Source organism: Cynocephalus volans, chromosome 6 (genome assembly GCF_027409185.1).
Source record: "Cynocephalus volans isolate mCynVol1 chromosome 6, mCynVol1.pri, whole genome shotgun sequence".
NCBI classification, from domain to species: Eukaryota; Metazoa; Chordata; class Mammalia; order Dermoptera; family Cynocephalidae; genus Cynocephalus; species Cynocephalus volans.
In genome coordinates, this window is record NC_084465.1 from 27,557,820 (window position 1) to 27,581,872 (window position 24,053).

The 24,053-nt window shown below is 56.1% G+C and overlaps 2 protein-coding genes across 4 annotated transcripts; one reads left to right on the top strand and one right to left on the bottom strand.

Moving 5' to 3' along the window:
• Positions 1-547: 547 nt before the first annotated feature.
• On the top strand, positions 548-16,475 carry IMPDH1 (inosine monophosphate dehydrogenase 1). The gene is made up of 15 exons (XM_063098898.1): positions 548-637; positions 4,887-4,985; positions 7,058-7,106; positions 9,060-9,161; positions 9,284-9,358; positions 9,620-9,826; positions 9,977-10,064; positions 10,891-11,090; positions 11,794-11,884; positions 12,109-12,204; positions 13,511-13,654; positions 13,746-13,890; positions 14,192-14,335; positions 14,461-14,544; positions 15,718-16,475. Exons 2-15 carry the CDS (start codon positions 4,888-4,890, stop codon positions 15,737-15,739), a joined length of 1,545 nt encoding a protein of 514 aa, XP_062954968.1. The 5' UTR covers positions 548-637; position 4,887; the 3' UTR covers positions 15,740-16,475.
• Positions 16,448-20,284, bottom strand: LOC134379757 (uncharacterized). 3 transcript variants are annotated; one of them, XM_063098894.1, is made up of 4 exons: positions 20,073-20,284; positions 19,676-19,892; positions 18,566-19,031; positions 16,448-16,941 (listed from the first exon to the last, which is right to left on the bottom strand). In XM_063098894.1, the coding sequence occupies exons 3-4, from the start codon at positions 19,017-19,019 to the stop codon at positions 16,577-16,579; spliced, it is 819 nt and encodes a 272-aa protein (XP_062954964.1). In that variant the 5' UTR covers positions 19,020-19,031; positions 19,676-19,892; positions 20,073-20,284; the 3' UTR covers positions 16,448-16,576. The 3 variants fall into 3 exon arrangements, with proteins under 3 accessions (XP_062954964.1, XP_062954966.1, XP_062954967.1); XM_063098896.1 differs by having other exon boundaries at positions 19,648-19,892; XM_063098897.1 differs by lacking the exon at positions 19,676-19,892 and having other exon boundaries at positions 20,171-20,284.
• Positions 20,285-24,053: the final 3,769 nt, after the last annotated feature.

The following is a 24,053-nucleotide window of genomic DNA, read 5'->3' on the forward strand; positions in this document are numbered from 1 at the left end:
ACACCAGACCCGAAGACCCCGGCCTCCGGCGCTACTCCGCGCTCCTTTCCTCTTCTGGTTTTCTACGAAAGCGCCAGGACAACTGGAAGGTCCGGACAGCCGGGAAGGGGCGGGGGTCCTTTTCAGTGTCACCCTTGGGGAACACCCACCCATCTCCGTATCCCGAAATACTCTCGCTGATCCCGGGATGGGAGAGACAAGCTGAGTCTGGGTAGCCGCGGAGGGCGGCCGGGCAGACCACAGTGCCAAGGGCAGACCACGGTGCCAAGGGCGGATCCCAGTCGACTCCCGGATCCCCCCACCCGGCTGCCCCGCCCCCGGCACTCAAGTCCCGCCCCCGGAGCGCAGGCCCCGCCCCGGCGGCCTCGCCCCCTCCCCGGGACCTGACCGGGCTGCGCTCACCGCCCAGCCGGGGCCTGGGGAGCCTCCAGGAGGAGAGGCTCCCGGCCGCCCTGCGCCGCGGCCTCCGCATGGAGGGGCCACTAGCTCCACCGGCAGGGTCGGTGCCTCTCTCGCTGCTGCAGGGAGGCGGAGCCGCCGCTCTTCCGGAGCCCGGAGCCCGGCAACACTCGGGACACGAGACGGCGGCGCAGCGGTACAGCGCCCGCCTGCTGCAGGCCGGCTACGAGCCCGCGAGGTGACGCCCAGGGCAGAGCGCGCGGGGCGCATCCGGGCGGGCGGCCGTGGGGGGGCGGCGGCGAGGGGAGGGGCAGGCCCCACACACTCTCACTCTCTTACCGCCTCCACCTCTAACTTCCTGAAACGCCGGGCTCCCCGCTTCGGTGGGGGGATCCAGGCGTGCAAAGGCTTCGGTGCTTCGTTGCACAGGGGACCAGGGGAGAGGAAACAGGTCGTGAAAAGTTCCCCAAAGTCTTAGCCCTGGATCGGACCTCGACTACACACCCGACGACACTCGGTCCAAGTGGCTCCAACCCCTGAGGTTCAAACAGTGCTTGTTGGAGTCCCTCTGCGACTTTGCTTACTCCTCCTTAGCTGTTTCCTCCTAGAACTATCTTCAGTAATCTTATTGGCAGGTGTAGGTGTCCAGATGGATCGCCTTTGCAGGGCCAGGTGAGGACACTGTCCCCTCCTCACTATGCACTGAAGTCTGACCAAGCCGCCAGTGCAGCTCACTTGTCTCTCCTAAGACTCAGGACCCCGTGCTGGGGTCTGTAAGGGAACGAGAGTCACTGGAGGAAGAATGGGGTAGTGAGCTGGGTCCCAGGGGGACTGGCTGAAAAGGAGACAGCAGGCTAATCTCTGGATTGTATCGCAGCTTGAAATGCAATCCCACTGTCCTTCCGGTCCAGAGGATTTGGACTTCTTTCTGTGCCCATCTGCTGGTGCTCAGTAGCTTGGAGAGGTGACCTGGCAGCTGGGTTGGGGGGGGGGCCTTGGGGGAATTAGGCCTGCAGGTCTGCCTAGGGGCTGGCCGCTTATGTAAGAACTTTTAACGGCTTAAGGGGCTGCGAGGTGAAGCCTGGCCCCTCCTGCAGGCTGCCTCTCTAGAACTGACTCAGGTGTAAGCAACCTCTGTCCTTGCTCCTATCCTAGAAATCCAGCTACTGGGGCTCAGGGCCCAGGGTGATAGGGAGGGGCCACAGAAGGCGAGGAGACAGGCTGCGGCACTTGGGACTTGTTGAAGACAGTGCCTTGGTTAGAGCAGGTCCTGCAAAAGTATTCCAGAGCTCGGGGCAGGGCCACGAAGGAACATCCTTCTCCAGACTGTACTTCTGCATCAAGGGACCATCCCTGCTCCCCACCCTCCCACCGCTGTCTTAGGCTCAGAAGAGCCTGTGTAAAACTTGAGCCCCAGCCAGGTGGTGTACTGAGATTCAAAACCTGCTGGCTAGACCTCCATCTGCCTTCATCAGACGAGCTGTGGGAAGAGGATGGTTAGATGGAAGTCCTGAGTTTGAGTCCAGAGTTATTGCTCTCTGGCTTGAACTTGGGCAAGCCATGCCCCCTGTCCTAGCTCAACGTGCTAATATAGTTATTACTTCATCTCCTCTCCCCTCAAAAGTGTTTTGGAAATCTTGTTCCTTCAAACAGCTCCAGGCCAGATAGAGACCTCTGGGCTCCCTGCCTGGACCTCAGTGCCCAGCTGGGCACTATTCCCCTACTACTCTGCTTACACCTGCCCTCCTACCTTCACAGCTGCTAGGTTGGGGCATCTCAGGGGACCAACATTCCTTCCTCAGGCTGATGAGGCCCACTGGTTGCCTCAGTGTCTCCTCCCCATGGAGGAAGCAGCTGCAGAAGATCAGGAAGAGGGAGGAGGAAAGCCAGGGGGATGGATTAACAGAGTCACTAGAAAAGGACAGCCTAACCCAGGCTGAGCCCAGCAGCTTAGAGTAATGAGGAGCTCTGAGACAGGTGAAAGCAGGAGGGGGTGCGGGGGAGCAGGAGAAAGGGAGTGGGGCTGTGAAGCCTGTAATCACTGGGAAGGTGACCCTCCCCACAACTTGGCCTGGCAGCTTCCTCCCCTGGGTCTCAGAGTTCTGGGCTGGGGCAGATGTCACATTAAGGTCACCTGAGATGGCAGAACCCAGCTTCTCTCTTGTGCCCCAGCCCTGGCTGAGCCCTGAATAGTACCCTAGCCATTCCTGACCCATGCTAGGGGACAGTGACCCAGAGAGACCACTAGAGCGGCCTGTGTTCTGTAACTGCAATTGGCCCGATAGTCTTATCCTTCTATGCCAAAATGGTGCCCCAGAGTGCTTTCTTTGGCTGGTCTCACTGCTCTGGCTTCAGGTGGCCAGTGAGAGGTCCTAGTGCTAGTCCCCCTTAGCATACTTTTTGCCCCCATATGTCCCAGATTCCCTGGGGGAATCTATGAGTACTGAAGCATCAGAGGTGCTTCCCTGGCATCCCTGGCAAGCTGGCCCCAAATCTTACTCCTTCCTTTCCAATGCCAGAGGGCCTTTAGGGGCCTCCTTTCCTTTGGGCTCCAATGGTAGGGAGGGAAGCTTGGGGGTCTGTGATGTTCCTGTCCCCAGAAGTAAGAGTAAAGAGGACATCTGTGAGTCTCCTCTAACATTCCCGGCCCCTGGGGCCTCATCGCACTAGCTCTGCAGGAAGCCTCCCCTCCCCTCTGCACAGAGATGGAACAGTCTGTGTTTTCCTGGCAGGGTCCCGGGGGCATCACTGGGGGAGGCTGAGATCCCAGTGAGCCTTGTGGCTTGGAGGCCAAGCCTCCCCTGGGCCTGGCTGCCACCACACTGCTGAGAGGTAAACAAACCCAGCCTCCCAGGGCTGGGGAGGGAGGGAGCTCGTGCTGCAGACAGCCACCATGCCAGAGAGAGGACTGTGTGCCTGCTCAGCCTCATTCTCTCACCTCACCAAGAAGTGAGCTGCAGGAACCACAGGAAGACAAAGGGAGGAGACTGTGGAGATTGGGTGGAGGGACCCACTCTCTAGCTTGTGGTCAGGGAATAGCATTCACAGTTCTGGTCACACAAGAGGGAAGGGTCTGCCCCCTGCCACCCTTTCCCCCATGTGAATCAATTCGTCACCTAATCTTATTGCCCTCTTGTAGAAAATCTGGGTCTTGCTGGGCATGCAGAGCCACCAAACTTCTGCTTTAGGAAATTTTCAAAAGTTCCCTATCCTCTGTCCTAATTTGTATGCATACTTATTTGTCTAAGCCAGGTCTGTGATCCTTCTCCCCCCCACCCCCCCATTTTCCCACCACACTACCCTCGCAAATGAAAACAGACTATCCTCTCTGGGGTTAAAACCTTTTTTATCTCTGCCACTTTCTGAGCTGGGGATAGGACGTCAGACTGAAGCATTGGACCAGGAGTCAGAAGCAGTACTGCTTCCTTTCTGAACTGTAGGTTTGGCATCTGTTAAGTGGGGGGGGGGGGGGGGGGGGGGGGGAGGTTAACCTAAAAATTGACAACTAATAGATTATGGGGTATGGGCTGAGCCCGTGGCTCACTCGGGAGAGTGTGGCGCTGGGAGCGCCGAGGCCGCGGGTTCGGATCCCATATAGGGATGGCCGGTTTTCTCACTGGGTGAGCGTGGTGCTGACAGCACCAAGTCAAGGGTTAAGATCCCCTTACCGGTCATCTTTTAAAAAAAAAAAAAAAAGATTATGGGGTAGATGTGATCGTTTGTGAAAAATGCTTTGTAAACTGAAAGGGCTCCAAGGCCACCCTAAGGTCAAGGAGTGTCGTTGTTATTAATGCCTGCCAACTAGAAATGATGTCGGGGGGGCGGGGGGGGGTTAGTAGTTCAATTTCACTCCTGTGAGTTGGGAATAGGTGAACCCACCCGTTTTTCAGGGCTCCAGGCCTTGATCAGCGTCGGTGGATTGGTATTAGGAAAAGGCAGAACCTTGTTAGAGGTACCCCTGCGGGTAGGGAGTAGGCAAGGGGAGGCTCAGGCCGGCGGGGGCCCACTGGCCTGATGTGGCCCAGACTGAGAGCCAACCAGGTGTTTGAGGTCGAGGTCGGGGGCGGGGGGGGGGGGGGGGGGGGGGCGCGAGGTGGCACGCTGCAGGGGTCCTGGGAAGAGCAGCGTAGGGGGCGTGTCCCGGCCTGGCACAGTCCCCTCCCCCACCGGGTCCACGCCCCCTCCCCCGCTGCAGCCTGCCGGGTCTCCGTGCCACTGCCAGTGGCCGGGCCGTGCGCGCAGCGGCGGCGGCTGGGCCGGCTCGGCCGGGCCTTTGTGCGGCGCGGGGCGGAGGCGGCCGCGTCCCGAGGGAGGAGCGGGAGGAGAGGGCGGCGCCCCGGCCCGCCCCGCCGCTGCCGCAGCCTCCGCCCCCGGCCCGCCCGGCCCGCGGCGGCAGCGTGGCCGCGGCGTCAGCAGCAGCTGCAGCAGCGGCGGCAGCGGGGTGGCCCGCGCTGGGGTTTATGTCGGGTCGCGGTGGCTCCCAGCAGCATGGCGGACTACCTGATCAGCGGCGGCACCGGCTACGTGCCCGAGGATGGGCTCACCGCGCAGCAGCTCTTCGCCAACGCCGACGGCCTCACCTACAAGTAAGAGCGGGGCGTGGGGGGGGGCTCGGCCACACCCGGTGCATGCATGAGCACGCCGCAACCTCCCCGGCCCTGCACGTGCACGGCTCCCCCTCGCTGACGCCCACGTTCCCTGGCCCAAAGCAAGTGACTGGGGCGCGGGGGGTGGGGAGGGCTGGGCAAGGGAAGGAAGGAGGCCCGCTCCTGGAGCAGATGGACGTGGCACAGCGATATCGCGGCCTCGGTGCCTTGTCCGGGTTCTGGCCAGATCCGGGTTGGGCCTGTCCCCTTCCTCCTCTTGGGCATCTTGGGCTGCGTGCAGGGGACTGGGGCGTGCGGGAACATGAGATGTGGGAGTTACGGAGAGACTTTAACCAGACCTTGGTCCAGCATCCCTCTCCTCCCAGCCGCACCACGAGGGCAGAGGGACCTTGGAGGCCAGCCGAGGCAGCTGCTTGCATGTGCCCCCAAAGGAGGCCCAGCTGGGCAGTTGGGATGTCTCCTTGTTTCCACAGTCCATTTCTCTCCTCCTTCCACTTTTGCCCCCTGCCCGTCCCCAGGTCGGTACTGATGACCCCCCGGGATATGAGTTTTCTGTGACTTCCACCCCCAAGCCCACCCCACATGTGATTTTGGAGGAGAACGGAGACCTATTCGTCTGCCTCTGGCTTAGTCTGCCTTTTCCGTGGGCCCTCGGCCAGTCCTAGCCTGGCACTAGTTCTGCTCTGGGCTGCGGGACTGTATCCCTGCCAAGAAGGAGCATCAGAACCTGGGACTGGAGCAGAGTAGGGATGCTGACCAGTCAAGAGCATCCCTGCCCTGTCTCCTACCATCCCTGTTTGGCGTGTAAGCATTCCTGCTTGGCAGGCAGTTTCCCTAAACACCAGGATACCCAGTCACTCCTGAGGAGTGTCTCCTCTTGCCTGCCCACAGCTAAGGGGTGAATGTAATATCTGGGAAATGCCAAGAGGCCCAGCCTCCAGCATTTCTTCTCTGGACTCACAGGGGCCTCCTTGCTGTACAGAAGGGCTGCTGCCAAGGGATGGGGGCAGCTTAAATTCTGTTCCTTTGGTGATCTTTGGTGATGGGAAAGTATATCTTTGATATATTTCTTACTGGAGTCTCCTAGAGAAACTCCTTAAGGCAACTTCTAGGAGTTACTCTAGGCCTTGGGGCAGACTAATGACCCTACTCTCATCCACTCTGTGGCTTTTCCTTCCTGCACCAGGGGTGCCTGCTGCTTTGCTTAGCTGGGTTCATAGTGTTCCCAGAGTGTGGGGTGTTTGCTTTTGGATGTGTTTGTAAAGGCCTGCTGTCATTTCAGGGCCCATTGGGGGCCCTGGGCTATGGCCCTGTACCTAGACATACCCTTGCAGGCCTGTACTCTCCTGGGGTTTGCTGTGACCATGGTCACCCCAGTGTTGGCAGCTGCCACGCTTTGTCTGGGGTCCCATGTCATAGTCCTGACTAGGAGGCCTGCTTCCTCCCTTTTCCCATCCTGGCCATATTTGCTGGTTGCTCCATTCCTGAGTGCCTGCTCTGTCAGAACATGCTTTACGCTTAGCTCCCTGGGGTCCCCCCGTGCTGTTCTGAACCTTGTGTGACTCAGCAGCCCAGACACTGGGATGTGCAACCTGTCCTGCACTGGGTCATGTTTGTGCTATGTTGCACTGCAAACTTGTTCTGAGACTCACTCCTATATTTACTTACTGTCTCCCCCTATCAAGATTGAGAAGTTTTCAAGGGCAGGCACAGTATCTGCTGTGTGTGGTGACATGGGGACTTCTGTGTCCCTTGACAAACTCTGAGTCCTGAAGGCAATGGATATTTTCAGCCAGCTGCCTTGGTGGCGCCTCAGGTCCACAGACCTTCTGCTATCTTTGGCTTTAGCTTTGTGGGCTAGAGTTGGCAAGACAGTGATGGGGGCTGCGGGGGGGGGGGGCAGCCTTGATGGGGCAGCAAGGATCAGAGGGCTCCAGCCTCTGCCCCTCTGGCCTTTCCCCCACCCCTCTGCTGCCTCCCCTGGCATGGCAAGCCCTGCCCCTTTCAGGCATCCCTCCCCACCAGTCACACTCACTTTTCTGTCTTCACAGCGACTTCCTGATCCTCCCAGGATTCATTGACTTCATAGCTGATGAGGTGGTGAGTACCTCGTCCTTTGACAAGGGGGAGGGGGTTACATATGAGGTGGAAGAGGCTGACTTCTTGCTCAAGGGCAGCGTGTAGGGAGACTTGGGAATGCGGTGGCTTTATTGTTGCCAGAGAAACTGGTGCCACGCAAAGTGTTATGCCCGGTGGGGCAGAGGGAACCGCTGTGGGACTGAGGGGTATCCTGAGTGGGGGCCCGGCACACAGCCAGAGGGCTTCTGTCACTGCCAGAGCCTGTGTGGAGGTTCAGAAAAGGCCCTGGGAGGGGTGGGCTTGGGTGTGGCTGCCATTTTATATAGATGGTAAGGATTGGATTTGTCTGAGATGCTGAGCCAGGATGTGATAGAAGCCAGTAAAATTATGGAGACTTTGAATCTGGTGGACAGACTTGTTCACTGATCACACAATGTGTTAAGAACTGGCAGGAGGCTTTGAAGGAGTTAGATTTTGGACAAATACTGGGAAACACAGTACCTTGTTCTCCAGCAGGGATTCAACAAGGAGCCAAATCAATAAACAATTTATGTATGATGAACTCAAAGAAGCCAAGGGGGTAGTAATGATGGTATAAGTCATTTCAAGAGAAACTTCCATGATTCTATGATTTCATACATATTTTTTTAAAAAATCGTTTCTTTTCTGTTGCTGTTATTATTGCTATTTATTCTGGTCTGATTCTCATGAAAGACCAGAGGGCCTGAGTGTGCCTAGATCACTTATGTGTTGGCGAAGCTCGTGTCCAGCCTGTGTGTAGCCAGAACAGACCCAGACAGATTTTTAGGGAAAAATTTGGGCTATTCTGGATATTTTCCTTATATCAGCAACTAAGGCAGGCTTTTTGGTTCAGCTGTTCAGCTTAACAAAGTTTACTGAGCACCCAGGTTTGTGCCAGACCCTGGGCTGGCTGCTAGGAAGAGAGGGATGGGAAAGACCCCTGCCTGGTCATCGAGGGTTTCCCTGTCCTGTGGCATCTGTCAGGAAGGTTATAGCTCTTCTCCTGTGGCACGATGGGAGAGGAGAAGATGGCATTTCCTAGGTCACGGGGCTAGGATTTTGAAACAGGGGTTGTGGGTGGACTTCAGGGGCTTGTGAATCTCAAAAATTATGTATCAGAGTCTGTGTCTGAGTGTTTTGGGGGCTAGGATCCACAGCTGTGACCTGAATCTCAGATGGGTCTGTGATTGAGCCTTACATACCACTCACAGGCAGATGACTCCTGAGTGTATGTTTGCAATCCTGACCTCTCTCTTGAGCTCCAGATCTTTACTCACCTACTATCCTGGATGGCTGATAAATACTTCCCGTGCCTCCTTCTGCCTCAGCCCTTCTCACCTGGAATCCATTCTCCACATTGGAGCTGCAATGACCTCTTTAAACAATAAATGAGATTGTGTCTCTCCTCTGCCTAAGACCCTCCATGGCTTCTCCTCTCAGAATAGACGCTGAGCTCCTCTCGGTGGTCTTCAAGGCTATACATGCTTACTCCCCACCTCCCATCTGCCTCCTGCCTCTCCCCTTTAGCTCCCTAGCCTTCTTTTTTTTCCTTAAATGCACCTTGGGAAGAGTTAGGATTAGAGGCAGGGTTTGCACGCACAGCTCCTTCAGTCTGGAATGACAGTGCCCCAGACTTTTATTTGCTTGGCTCCCACTTGTCACCTTTCAAGAAGGTGGCTTTCCCCGGCCACCATGTGCTTCCAGTGGTCACTTGGCCTCATTATTTTTCTTTGTAGCCTTCTTCCTGACTGAAATCATCTTGTCCCTGGGTCTCGAGTCTGACATTTTTCTTTCAAAATAGAATGTGAGCTCTGCTAAGCTAGCAGGGACTTCATCCGCCTTGTTCACTGTCACATCCCAGGCCTGTCCTGGTGCCGGATCACATAGGAGCTTGCTGCATGTTTGTCTGGTGGATGATAGAACTCTTCACCTAGACTGTGCCTCCACCCTCAGGACCTCACTTCAGCCCTGACTCGGAAGATCACACTGAAGACGCCACTGATCTCCTCCCCTATGGACACCGTGACAGAAGCTGACATGGCCATCGCGATGGCTGTAAGTTGTGCACCCGAGTGGGGACCACAGCAAAGATGGGACTGAACAGGGTGGGCTGTGCTGAGGGGCAGGGCTGAGGAGGGTCGGGCCCCGGCTCTGACCACATTTCCCTTTCACCCCAGCTGATGGGAGGTATTGGTTTCATTCACCACAATTGCACCCCGGAATTCCAGGCCAACGAGGTGCGGAAGGTCAAGGCAAGTACCAGTCCTGTCCCCAGAAAGATGTCACCTGGCAGCCCCCACTTCACAAAACCTTCCACCTCCTGTGCCAGCCCTGCAGGCTGCCGCATTCCTTGGCTGATCTCTGGGGAGTCCTGGCTGACTTTCCTCACAGGAGTCCCTCACCCCATGAGGGTCCTGGCTTCTCTGAGGCATAGCCAGGGCCCCCTCTGCCCCTGTGGCCAGGCTGGACACCATCCCTGTCTTTCTTACAGCCTCTTCCCTCTCTGCCCACAGAAGTTTGAACAGGGCTTCATCACAGACCCCGTGGTGCTGAGTCCCTCACACACTGTGGGTGACGTGTTGGAAGCCAAGCTTCGGCATGGCTTCTCCGGCATCCCGATCACTGAAACAGGCACCATGGGCAGCAAGCTGGTGGGCATTGTCACCTCCCGAGACATCGACTTCCTCGCTGAGAAGGACCACACCACCCTCCTCAGTGAGGTGCCTGCAGGGCAGGGAATGTGGGTCTGGGGTGCAGAGGACCCCATCTTCTGGGGCCTTGGGCTGGTGCCTGTGACCAGGGACCAGAGGGAGGCCTGGCTCCTTCTCTCTCACCTGCCAACCTGCAGGCAAATGTTCCTGGCCCCACAGGTGATGACGCCACGGATTGAGCTAGTGGTGGCTCCATCAGGCGTCACGTTGAAAGAGGCAAATGAGATTCTGCAGCGCAGCAAGAAAGGTACCAGGAGCAAACAGAAAACTTGACCCTAGCCTGACTCCCTGTACCCTGGGTCCCCATTCCTTCACAGCCTTGCAGGTTATCCCTGCAACCATGCCGGGCCTTTGGGAAGGTTTGAATAACCCAGGCAGGCTGGAGCACAATTCCTGACATTTTTTCCTGGCTTAGGGAAACCTGTCCCTAGTTCAGCATCTTCACAGTATGTTTCCTAAAATTAGTTCATCATGAAAAAAGGGCTCTATAGTCTTATGAGTCTGAGAAATGCTGTTTTCTATATCCTTCATCTTATGTAAAGAATTGAACAGTAGTCTTATAAAGGCTCTGAGAAGTCCTGCAGTTAAGTATATTTGATATTGGAGCTGGTTACATAATATTCATTAGGTTCCTATGGGCTGCACGGGGAAATGCTCCCTTCGTCCATACTAGAGAGTTCTTTGGGGTTGGTACCAGGCAGGGCACATGTACCTCCTACAGAGCTGCCTCACCTTTGTGCCCTGGCTAGGAGGTTTCAGTCACTGTGGTCTGTGGCCCAGCCAGTGAAAGGCTACCAGTGCTTAGGGGCTGCCCATCCTAGCCTGGCCTGGCTGCAGGGCAGGAAGAGCCCCAGGAACCTACTTGGCTGGGAGGTTTCTTTCATTCCTGTTCTTTGGGAAGAGGTCCAGCTCCCTAGGCACTTCCTGGGTCGGTGCTGTCATCTAGTGGCTGGTTTGGGTACTTTGGTGGAATCTCTGGCACAGTCCATTTCCATCTTCAGTCTTCCAGCAAACCCCGCTGCACCCCCACCCCAAAGCCTGTGTCTTCATCTCATCTCTGCATTCTCCATCAGGGAAGCTGCCTATTGTCAATGACCGCGATGAACTAGTGGCCATCATTGCCCGTACCGACCTGAAGAAGAACCGAGACTACCCTCTGGCGTCCAAGGATTCCCACAAGCAGCTGCTGTGTGGGGCAGCCGTGGGCACCCGTGAGGATGACAAATACCGCCTGGACCTGCTCACCCAGGCAGGCGCCGATGTCATAGTCCTGGTAAGGGCACCGCCTGGGTGGTGGCAAGGATGGTGGGTGCTTCAGCAGAGTAGAGGCTTGTGAGGCCCCAGGTTGCCCCTCGTTATGCCTGTGACCCTCCCTCATGCTCTTCCTCTCTGCTTCTGAGTGCTCCGTGGTGTCAGAGTTAGGAGGGTCACTACCCTCTCTCGAGAGCCCAGAACATACCGTGGGCACCTCTGAGGGCCTTCCTTGCTCATACATTCACTCCAATAATTATAACTCACGTTCACTGAGAACCTCCCACTTGTCAGGCCCTGAACTAAGACCTTTCTGTACACGAACTCATTTAATCTTCACAACAGCCCCCCGAGGTACAGTTGCTGTGCTCAGTTGTCAGATGAAGAAACTGAAGCTCAAAGAGGCCAAGTAATTTCATTTGATGAGTGAGTTGGTGGGAAGAGGAAACGACCCCAGGCAATATCTCCTTGCTGTGAGGATCAATGGGCATGAAAGGGCTTTGTCTACTCCAAGACTGTGCATTAGTGGTGTTTAACTTTTGGGGGGAAAGCAGAACCCTTTGAGAATCAGCTGAGAGTTGTCAAGCAATTTTCCAGAAAATAAAAAGAGCATTCTCCTAACATTTTCCATATGATTTCAGGGGTTCATCCCCCACAAGATCTCTCTCCCCCTGTGAGGATCCTCAGCTGTCTAAGCCTAAGCCTTTCTGTCCCCCTTCCCATAGGACTCGTCCCAAGGGAACTCAGTGTATCAGATCGCCATGGTGCACTACATGAAGCAGAAGTACCCCCACCTCCAGGTGATTGGGGGGAATGGTGAGTGTGGGCTCCCCATCACCCCCTGCTCTTGCCCCTCACTGTGTAGCCCTTCTCTGTCCTTCGGCATCCCCAGTGATGGCATCGCTTCTGGCATGATGGGCAGGGGGCTTTGGTCTCTGGTCTCTGTGAGGGGGGCTGCTCTACAGGGGTCCTAGGAAGCCTATGGGCAGGGAGGGGACATCCCATCCTTATATCGCTCCTCTGCATGCCCCTGCCCCCAGTGGTGACAGCAGCCCAGGCCAAGAACCTGATCGATGCTGGTGTGGACGGGCTACGCGTGGGCATGGGCTGTGGCTCCATCTGCATCACCCAAGAAGGTAGGTGTGGAGGGGAGAGTGGGTGAGTCCTCATTAGGACCCCTGCGGGCTGACCACAGACTCTGGCCTCGCTCTTGTCCCACCGATGTGTGGTGAGGGCTCTCTCTGCCAGGCCTTTCCTGGGGTGGTGGCTCAGAGCAGACCTAGGCACTGACATGGGGCAGCAGGTGTAAGCAGATGGAGGTGCTGTGAGTTTTCGGTGTGCACCAGCCTGCTTCTCAGATTCTGGGCAAGGGGGCCCAGACTGGAGGCCTGAGGCTGGCATGACTGCTTTTTCACTGGAAGCCAGCTCAGGGTTTGAATTAGGTTTGTGACAAGGTAAATGCCTAAGACATGGAAATAGCATGTCCTTGAATGTATAAGGATATTAAGAACCCACATGGTGATAGTAGGTGGTGATAGTAGGTGGGTGGGTCCCAGTCAATCACAAAGCCTTTTTGCAGGGTGGGTTTTGAATGTGGAGGGGGAAAGGGAGACCTTGATATGTGTCCCCCATGTGGCTGAGGGGGTGCTTCCTGGAGGCTGGTGTCTGACTTGTGGGGTGGCTGCCTGAAGGAGTTGGGTCCTGGCTTGGCCTGAGGGGCTGTATCTGGCCCTTCTTGTGAGGGTCAGTTTTCCAAAACACTGCGTGACCCACTTGGCCTTCCCTGCTTGAAACATCTCCCTTTGTTGGTCTTCAGAGCCTCTGATTTTTAAATTTCTACCTTTCACCTTAGGTGGTCACCACGCTGGAACGTGGACCCTTTCTCACTTATTTAACAAATATTAATTGAGCACCTACTGTGTGTCAGGCACTGTTCTAAGCCTTGGGGTATAGTAGGGATAAAACGAATGAAAGGCCTCACCTCTAGTTTATCCAGCCTTGTACCTATCCCTAGATAAGTGCTGGTTCCTTAAAATTCCCATATAAAACCTACCACTTAAAGAAATGCAAACCAGCATCCCAAAGAAGTCCACAAGTACCTAACCCTAGTGACAGTTTTTGCAAATGAAAGCCTGGAAGGGGAACTTGTATATCAAGAACAGGTGAGGCTGGGGACCACCTGTCTGGGGGGTGCTATATGCTGAAGACCAGTACCGATCCCCCCATCTGAGTCCCCTGTAGTGCTGTTAGGGGTGGGGTAGCCCAGGCCACTGGAGTGACTTTCACCCTAATGTTATTTGCTGGCACCTGTCTCATGCCCTCCGCCCTGTCCCTTTTCCCCAGAGTGGAGTACGGCACAAGGAGAAAGGGCTGTCCTGGCCCTGTGCCTGCCCCTGTGTTGCTGTTGACTCCCCTCTGTCTGTGTACCCCACCCTCCCCCAGTGATGGCCTGCGGGCGGCCCCAGGGCACTGCTGTGTACAAGGTGGCTGAGTATGCCCGGCGCTTTGGTGTGCCGGTCATTGCTGATGGTGGCATCCAGACCGTGGGGCATGTGGTGAAGGCCCTGGCCCTTGGGGCCTCCACAGGTGAGGGGAGGGACAGGTGGGGGGCTGGGAGCCAGGTGGGAGTAGCAGGAGGGCTGTGGGACTGGGGGCACTGACTCCTTGACTACCGCAGTGATGATGGGCTCCCTGCTGGCCGCCACCACAGAGGCCCCCGGCGAATACTTCTTCTCAGATGGAGTGAGGCTCAAGAAGTACCGGGGCATGGGCTCATTGGATGCCATGGAGAAGAGCAGCAGCAGCCAGAAACGATACTTCAGGTGTCCTGCCCTGGGGCCCAGCCCTTGGCAGATCAGCCCCCACCCTCCACATGCCACCAACATCCCCAGACAGCACCCTATCCCCATCTTGTAGTTCTGGAAACTGAGGCACAGGGCATTAGCAGCAGACACAGGACCAGCCTGGGCCACCTGCCTCAGTCTGTGCTTGTTTATGCTGTGGCCCAGCGAGTGGCTGCCTTGAGGACCCTTCTAGGTGGTATCCCCTCTGCTTGTGACCTTGGGAGGTGGGGCGGGGTCCTAAGCCTGCGGCTGCTGGACTCAGTCTCCAACCTCCACACAGTGAGGGGGATAAGGTGAAGATCGCGCAGGGTGTCTCAGGCTCCATCCAGGACAAAGGCTCCATTCAGAAGTTTGTGCCCTACCTCATAGCAGGCATCCAGCATGGCTGCCAGGACATCGGGGCCCGTAGCCTGTCGGTCCTGCGGTGAGTGCTGTGACTAGAAGGGCAGCGGGTGGGCGGCAGGTGGGGCACCTGGGAGGTTCCCTCCTTCCTCGCTTGCTCTCTGCTCACCTTGGTGCCCTGACCTGCCCTGCTCACCCTCCTGCCAGGTCCATGATGTACTCAGGAGAGCTCAAGTTTGAGAAGCGGACTATGTCGGCTCAGATCGAGGGTGGTGTCCATGGCCTGCACTCGTAAGTGTGGCAGCCCCCGCACCCTCACTGCCTGGCACTGGGTCAGGCAGGTGGGGCAGGGGTCAGAGGCCAAGCTGAGGTTTCAGGGACCCTGTGGACCAGGGATGGGTGCTGCTGCAGGGTGACCCCATTACCCTCTGCTCCAGTGCCCAGCCCACTCTTGAACCCTGTCCTTTAGCTTCTCCCCAAGCAGGGTATGGGGTGTGGCCACCAATCCCACCCGGGCTCCCCAGCCCTTGCTTGCTCAGGAAGCTTGGTGGCTGGTGGCTGGTGGCCAGTGGATGGCAGTGCTGGGCTCTCACTGGTGGCGGCACCAGGCAGGCAGAAGATGGGGGTTTGAACCCTCTGGTGGGGAGCAGGGCAGAGACAGATGGCAGGGCGGCGCTGGGGCAACCGTGGGTGGGGGCAGTGCTAGTTAGCAGCAGTAGTTGCAGGCATGCGGCCCCATCCGGCCAAGAGGGCCCATCTCCCCAGGCATAGGCGGGCATCTAACCTGTGTCTCTTTCTGCCCCACCCTCCCATAGCTATACCTTTCTGCCGTGTAAGTAACCGCGCTGCCCGGGCCAAGCATAGAGTAGAGCAGGGGCAGTCTGGGTGGGGTCTGGGCTGGGGTGGGCATTGGGGTGGGGGTGGCACTGGGGTGTGATCATGGGACACAGACCCTGGGATTGGGTCCTCTGGCACCATGATGGTGGAAGCCAGCAGTGGCCCCTCATCCAGCTGAACAGAAATCCTCTTCTGGGGTGCAGAGAGATGCCCGTGACAACAGGCCTGAGGCTGCTGCATCTTAGACTGGACCCAGTGACCACAAGAGGCCTAGGCTGCTGGGCATGCAGGGGTGGGGTGGAGACATGGGCAGCAGAGGTTCAGCTTCTGTTTGGAGCTTGCTCTGCCTGCGCTGTCTCTCCACCCCAGGCACTGAGTACAGTCCACGCAGATGTGGCAGTGACCCGAGGGAGCATGGCTCTCTCTGGACACTTCAGAGAGCCCTGGTCTGGGGAGGACAGAGCTCTGGGCCAGCTCGCTGCCCTCCGCCGCCCCCATGGCTGAGAAGCAGGGCTTCTGCAGCTCCCTGCCCTCTTCTGTATCTGGGGACCCTGGGCGTGGGGATTTGGGGAAGGCAGCATGGTGCACACGCCCACTCTTGTTCTCCCTCTTGCCTTGTCCCCACAGTTACGAGAAGCGGCTGTACTGAGGATAGCGGTGGAGGCCGAGGTGGTGGAGGGGGAGCATCCCAGGGTCCCCCTTTGGGCACAGCCACCCTCCATAGCTGAGCGGTCACAGATTTGCACTATGGGTTCCCCAGCTCCTTCCCAGGGAGAGAAGAGGGGAGGTCCTGAGAGGTCTGTGGCCTCTTCCCTGGGCATCCCCTGCAGAGTCAGGACTGCTCCCTAGGCCAGGCTGCCTGGGAGCTCCCCCTGTCCTCCCTCCTTCAGCCCCCTGAGCCCAGCCAGCCCAGGCTCTCAGGCCCTGCGCCTGCCTCAGGTCTTTCTCGCTGCAGCCTGCTCCGGCCTGGCTCCCACCCCTGCGGCAGGTGGCCCCTCCTGGCTTCTCCTGTAGGGCACTTCCCTCCCTCCCTCCCCCCCACCCCAGGAAATGGTGCTCTCCTGGCTCTGCCTCTGGCCCCTTCCCGGGCTGCTGCCCCTTCAGCCATTTGGCACTTCTGGACCTCTGACCTAGGCCGGGGGGAGGTCTCTGCCCCCTTCCACTCGCCCTAGGCTGCCCTTGGGCCCTGCTCCTCAGGCCACTCCCCCATTCCTGGCCCTGGGGAGGAGGTCGCCCCTGATCATGGCCACCTGCCCATCTTCCTGACTCATCAGCAGCCCCAGGTGTACTGCTCCTGCCCTCTCCTCTCAGCTGCAGTTGAAGGCTTTAACTTTGTACACTTTGGGTCAGTTGCTTCATTGTATATTAACTAATCTGAATAAATCAAGCAGGTCTCAACACCTCCGACGTCCTATCTCTGTTCCTGTCCCTTGTCCACTAGGAGGCTGGCCCCCATCCTGGTGTTGAGCTGGAGCCTGGAGCCCCATCAGAGCCGGGCCAAGGGGGACGCCAGGCCCAGCCTCCCCAGGAAGGTGGTGAGGGTGTCACGATATTCCAGGGGGTGCTGGTGCAGGTGGGCCGCATGGCGGGAGGTCTCCCAGGCCTGTGCCCACACCAGCATACCCGCCTGCTGCCAGCTGGCCAGCAGCTCCTGAAGCAGAGAGGATCCACAGAGAGGATCATCGTGGCTGTAGAAGACCAGCGTCGGGGGCCTCACAGGTGGCTGCCAGAAAACATCCACTGCAGCCTCATACTGCCCAACAGTGCAGCCCGGGCACAGGTGGAAGTACAGCATGGCCATGGCCCTGACCACCGGGCTCAGGACCTGTGGCCTCATCAGCTGGGACACACCTGTGGGTACAAGGCAGAGCATGTCATCTCCTACCATTCGTATGTGGCTCAGGACCTGCCTCCCAGCCTCAGACCCCCTGCTGGTGGGAACAGCACTGCCACGTGGGCTGCTGAATATCCACTAGAGTTGAGGGAGCTCGGGACATTGACATTGCCTTTCTGTGCCTCTGCTGTGGTTGGATAGTGGGCACAAAGCTGTCTCACCGAAGTATAGACACCACTCAAATGGGCAGATGCAAGGAAGATGGCTTAGGAATGCTCTGGTGGCAGGAAAGAGCAGAGGGTGAAGATCCACCACCCCTGCTTTTGTTTGTTTGTTTGTTTGTTTTGTGGCTAGCTGGTAAGGGGATCTGAACCATTGACCTTGGTATTACAAGGCTGCTCTCTAACCAACTGAGGTAACCAGCCAGTCCCCTTCTGACAGAGATATCCACTTGCTCAGGGAACTCATATCTGAGGACAGTGTGTCTGAGGCCAGCCTTTAACTGCAGCATTTTCCAGCTTTATGGCATCTCAGGGACGAGAAGGAAAGAGCTGGAAGGCAGGACTGTTGGGTGGGCTCAGAGCTGGTTCGACAGCTGCTCCAAGGGTTGTTGCAAAGTAAATGGGTCATTGAAAGTCCCTGGAGGCCTTGTGCCCTGAAGTCTGTGGCTTAGGTGAGCACCTAGGACTCCAGTGACCCAGCGGGGTGGAGGGAAGATGCCCAGATTCCAGGGGTGGTAGAAGGTGAGGGAGGATGGAGCAAGTGAGTCCCTGTTTCACGGTGTGACTCGCACATTGGTTTACAAAACTGTGCAGGAAGCAGCTTGACCAGCAATTGAGATGGAAGAGATCTGAGGATTTTTAGATAAATGCCAAGTCACTAAGTCAAGAGTTAGTGGTTGATTCAAAGGGAGAATTTTCCTTTTGAACCAGACCTAATTGGTCAATGGAGCTGACCAATAGAATGGGTAGCAAGTCGTCACCTCCCCACTACTTGCAGTGTGTTAGCATGAGTTGGGCCCTCCCAGAGGACGTGTTAGCGCAGTGGTCCTCAAATCCCAGCATGTATCAGAATCATCTGGAGAGCTAATAATGAACACAGAGGCCCAGGCTTGCCAGAGCAGGGTGGGCTTTGGGTCTCCAAATTGTTACTTAGGCCCCACGTTCTGATATATGCTAAAGTTTGAGAATCACTGCTTTAGCAGAAATCTGAGCATCCACTTACATGATTTCTGAGATTCTTTCCAAAGCACGTGTCCTAAGAATTTCAGATGACTCATGTCTCATGGCCTCATTGTAAGGATCACAAGAGAACATGGGAGGTTGTGGGTACTCAGTAAATTAGCCTTATTTCTGTCCTATTTGGCCTCCCCTTGCCCAGAGGAATAGGGGCTGGGAATAAATGGTAAGTCTGGACCCTGACAACACGCTCACTCTGGGTTGCGACTTCAGCCACGGTGGGAGAGGTCCAGGTGGGACAAAGGGACAGAGGCTCTGGGTTGGAAGGCCGCATCAGGTAGATATTCAGAGGCAGCTCAGAGCCATATTTGGGACAGACACATATCAGAGATGCTGTGATCAGCAGGACTGCGTGTCCACCTGCTGTTCAGGCAGGTGTTTGTGGCCCAGGCACCTCACTCACCCAACACCATGCGGTCCAGGCTGCCCACCACCAGGCTGTCGAAGATGTGGCCCCGCAGGCGCCGAGCCACACTGCTGTGGTGCCCCAAGTCCCTGCTCATGAGCAGCAGCATCTGTGCAAAGGTGTAGCCACCCAGGGAGAGAGCGTGCACCAACAGCGGGTGATCAGCTAGTGTCCCTGGTCCCCGCAGCAACGCCAGGACCTGGGCAGCTTGCACCAGGCCCTGGTGGGGGCACAGGAAGTGACTCAGTGCACTCTCCACGGCCAGCACGTCAAAGCCACAGGCCAGGTAGATCTGTAGGTACTTGGCCTGGGCAGCCAGCCTTGCCCCCAGCCAGGGCAGGAACAGGAGCAGTGGGCGGGGCCCGAGGGACCCTGGGAGGCCAGGCTTGCTGTACAGGTGGATGGAGTGGGAGAGTCGAGTTACCGTCACATCAGCAGGTAGCAGGGCCATCTCCGGTGCACCCTAGGGGACAGATGGAAGAGGAGCAGCGGGTGGCCTTTGCCTTTGGTCCCACCTTCCCCCCCACCTCCAAGGGCTGAGACAGGGGCTCTTAGATGGCATGATCCCAGAGTTTAGGAGGGGCCAGACTAGCCTTCTGAGGCCTCTTTCAGCTTCTGTGTATCATGCCTATCAGGAAGATGGGAGGAGGAGTCAGTCCCCCAGCTGTGTGCGACTCAGCTACCCTCAATCCCTCCCTCCACCCCTCTCCTCACATCTAGAGTGGAGTCTGGAGAGGAAGAGGGGACGCAGCCATTGGGGCTGTGGGTGTGTGTGTGTAGACAGCGCCTCCCTTTGCCCTTACACTGAGCTTTTTATTCTTTGGGGATCCGTTCCGGCTTGCAAGGGCCAAATTCCAACCCCAGCCTCTCTGAGCCCCTCCCCAGCATTACACATAGACATGGCTTATTAGGGGGTTGGGGACTGATTCTACCCACCTCATCACAACCCCTGAAGCCCTTCTGCCTCCCGCTGAGGAGTTTGGAGACAGGGAATCTGGTCAGAGGGTTATGGCTGGGTCAAAGAGCCCAGCCCCTTAACATCTCCCAGGCCCCAGCCCCACAACTCCAACTCCTCATACCTGTTGTCCTCAGAGCAGGGCCCCTCACCTGCAGGTTGCAGGAGTCACTGTCACCAGCCTCCTCCTCTGTGACCTTCCTTCCAGGCTCAGCTCAGGAGGGAAGATGGGAGGGGTCAGGGACCCAGGAGACCCCAGTCCCCAGCCTCCTTCTCTGCCTCCGCTTAAGCCCATTGGTGACATCAGCTTCCAGGGCGTCTGGCTCCCATCGGCTATGCCCTGGCCCAGCTACAGTGGGGGAGGGGCACCTGGGTAGCAAGGTATGGTATTAGCTTGGGACAGGTAGAGAGCAGCCTTTCCCTCATGCTGTGCCTCAATTTCTCTACTTGTGATCTTAACCAGGCAAAGAGGAGCATCCCCACCCCCAGGCACCCCAATAGCTTCTTTCTCTTGACCCCACACTTCAGATATTCTACTTCACCCTTCACCTTTTAGGGCAGGCTGATCTCAGTGTGGCTAAGGGCAGGGGCTGCCTGAAGCAAGAATCGGACTCAGGAGTCCTGGTTTCCCATAGCAGGCATCTTACTGCTTCTCCTGCTTCTGCTCCAAGGGGTTCATCTGACAAATGTCACGGTGGGTAGGAAGGTTCTTCCCAGAGAAGAAAAGGAGAGAAAAGGATTAGAGGCACCAGGAGCTGAGTGGCTCAGCTGGCTAGGAAGGAGGGGGAGCCAGAGGGGGATGTTGCGTAAGGACCTAGCTGTGACCCCACACGTCACTGTCACACCCCCAACTTTAACCTCTTCATTCCCATTACTTCCTCCCTGTAGAAAGTAGGCTAGTGGGAAAAAAATGTGTGCCTGCACTGCAGATCCCGAGCTTCGGGAAATCAATTAAGGGGAGGGACTTCCTCCGGACCCCACACCACCAGGAATCCCGCTCCCCTGTCTTCTTTCCTTCTGCGTGGAGAAGGACATCGCTTCCACTCGTCCCCGTGGAGCACAGTGCTTCCAACTCCTTTCCATGCCTCTGGCCTCCAGGGAAATCTGGGGGCAAAAGGAGCAAACAGCTTTTATGTGGAGATGTTGGGGGGAAGAAGTGGGGCAGGGGCAAAGGGGCGTTCCCTGCTCCAGGCTTGTGGGACTCCTGGATTTGGGCGCTTCAGAAGCAGTGTGGCACTGCATCCAGCAGATGGCGCCAGGACCCACGGACCTGTGGGACCCCAGGGAGCCCGGAGTGGGGCAGTTTCCTGGGCAACAGGCAGCATTTCTGAAGCCCTGAAATCTGGCTGCTGAAGGACAAGAGAGGCATGGGGGTAAAATAATCTCTCAGAAAGGAGAGAGGCTGGGGTGGGGAGAGGAGGCTAAAAGACTTCTGCTTTCTGCTGCCATTTATTACTATGCACCTGTCACTTTGCTAACTGCGCCTCATCCTCAGCAACCCTATACATAAGGCAGTATTGCATATTCCTTCAATGTGAGTGGGGAGGATGAGGCTCCAAGAGATAAGGACCTGCCTAAGTCCCCAGCTGGTAGGAACCTGGGCCTGCCTTTAAGTCTTCTGGTCCATTCCGCCTCACGGCGGGTGTGAGGTGCCCAAGCCCCCCCCGTGAGGGCAGCTGGTGCGAGACTTGCTGGGAATCCAGGAGCGGCAGCAGTGGGCGAAGAGAGGTGAAAATGAGTCCAGCCCCTTTCAGCTGAGTTCTTTCCTTGCCCAGCCTGGGTGGGGGCTCCTCTGCTCAGGGCATCCCCTGGCCTCGTGGTGTGGCTTTCCTCTGTGAGAGGACCACAGAAGTGGAGCGAAGGGGACTTAGGAATCCTGGAGGTTACATGAGCCCTCTGAAACCAAGGGCAGCAGAGCTTTCCAAGAAGGATGCAAAGCAGGAGCCCAGCACTGTGCTGGGGAGAGGAGACGCAGCAAAGTGTCACGGACTGCGCAGAGAAGGAAACTGACTTCAGGTGGGTTGAGGGGAAGATTTGGGGGATTTAAATTCAGGTCAACTATCTCATCTGTACATCCTCAAGATCTAATCTCCCTGCCTACTCCACATCTCACACTGAACATGACAAATACTGAACTTTTTTTTTTTTTTCTATAAAGATGACCGGTAAGGGGATCTTAACCCTTGACTTGGTGTTGTCAGCACCACGCTCTCCCAAGTGAGCTGACCGGCCATCCCCATAAAGGGATCCGAACCCATGGCCTTGGTGTTATCAGCACCACACTCTCCTGAGTGAGCCAGGGACCAGCCCTACAAAAACTGAACTTTTGACTCCTTGTATTATTAGTCTGGGTTCTCCAGAAAAACAGTATATTACACACACACACACACACACACACACACACACACACACACACACACACACACACACATGCGAGGTCTTCAAAAAGTTTATGAAAATATTAGTATTATCTTTTAATTCTACTTTTCCATGAACTTTTTGAAGTATGCTAGAGAGAAAGAGAGACTTATAAGAAATTGGCTCACACAATTACAGAGGCTGACAAGATTCAAAATCTGCAGTTGTCAAGCTGCACCCAGGAGAGATGATGGTGTAGTTTTCAGGTTGAGTCCAAAGGCCTGAGAACCAGGAGAGATGATGATGTAAGTCCGAAGCCCAAAGTCAGGAGAAAACCAATGTTCCAGCTCAAAGACAGTCAGGCAGAGAGAGCAAATTCTCTCTTACTCAGCCGTTTTTGTTGTATTCATGCTTTCGATGGATTGGATGAGGGCGGGCCACCCACGCTGGGGAACCCATACTGGGGAGGGCAATCTGCTTTACTCAGTCTACAGACTCAGATACTAATCTCCTCCAGAAACACCCTCACAGATATACCCAGAAATAAATTTAACCAAACATCTGTGCATCCTGTGGCCCAAATTGACATATAAGAGGGGTCTTCAAAAAGTTCACGGACTCATATTATCTTTTAATTCCATTTTCCCATAAACTTTATGAAGTATCCTCATGTAATTAACCATCACACCCTCGCCATCCCAGACCTAGTCCTCCTAAATCTACCCCATCTCAAAAACACAGCAATTTCATTCCTCTAGTCGCTTAGGTGAAACAAAGCAAAGCAAAACAAAACCCTCGGAGTCATCCCCGACTTGTCTTTCACACTCCATGTTGAATCCACCAGCAAGTCCTGTCGGCACTGCCTTCATAGTATTTCCTCAGTCTGACCACTTCCTCCAGTCTCTTCCACAGCAACCCCAGCCCAGCCATCACCATCTCTTGCCTGGGTTACTGCAGTGGGCCCCGATTTTCCCAGCTCCCACTGTTACCTCCTTTTAGAGTTTCCTCAACACAGCAGCCAGAGTGATTTTTTTTGAAGTGTTAGTCGGAGCATGTCCTACCTCTGCTCAAAACTCTCCAGTGGTTTCCCGAGGGTCAAAGTCACAATCTTTACTGTGGCCTTCAAGGTCCTTCCTGATGTGGCCCCCTCTGTCTCAGACGTTGTTTTCTGTTGCTTTCTCCTCACCCGTTCTGTTCCGGTCACACTGGCCTCTCTGCTGTCCTCAAATGCTCCCACCAGGTCAGCTCCCTCTACTGCCCCCAGATATCTTTGTGGCTCACTCCCTCACTTCCTTCAGGTCTCTGCTCAAGGGGCACCTTTTTAGACCTTCCCTGACCCCCTGCACACACTCTCCCCCTCTTCCCCCTTCCTGGCCCTCCTCCTGCTTTATTGTTTTCCATAACACGCCACAAACATACTCTCTGTTCATGTGCATACTGTCTGTTTTCCCTTTTATGTCTTTATCCCCTAAAACAGTGTCATTCATAAATACCTGTTAAATGAATGAATGAACCATAAAACATATTCATCATCTAATACATACCAGTAAGTATAGCAATGCTGAGAGTGCAAAGACAGACAGACACATGTGCCGTTGAGGAACTTGGCACGTAGTGGGGGAGATCAACTCTATTTTGTATTTGCGCACAGTACAGTTTATACAAAATGAGAGCACAAGGCCGGCTGCACTTGGAAGGTTTCCTCTATGCTGGACACTGTGTTTACATGCATTATGCTATTGAATACTGCTCTGTGAAGTGGGGACTATTATCACCCTCATTTCCAGAGGAGAAAACAGGCTCGGAGAGGCAAAGTAATTTGCCTAAGGTCACCCAGCTCCTCAGTTACTGAACTGAAGTGTGACACTATCCTCACTCTCGAACCCCAAAGTCCCTGCTCCTCCCACTGTCCCAGGGAGGTCAGGAGAATCCAGGGCTGGAGAAGGGAAAAAGAAGAGGGGGATAGGGGTACTTCATGTCCAGTGAGGGAGAGGATGAGAAGGACTGAGCTGGAAGGGGCCCTGGGTGACAGGGCACCTCGCCAGCCCCTGCTAGCCACCTCCTTTGGCTTGTATGTCCTCTACAGGTCTGGGGCTGATTGAGCTTCCTCCCCTGGCACCGGCCTTCTTTGCCACACCCCCACCCTGACCTCAGGACTGGCTACACAGGGAT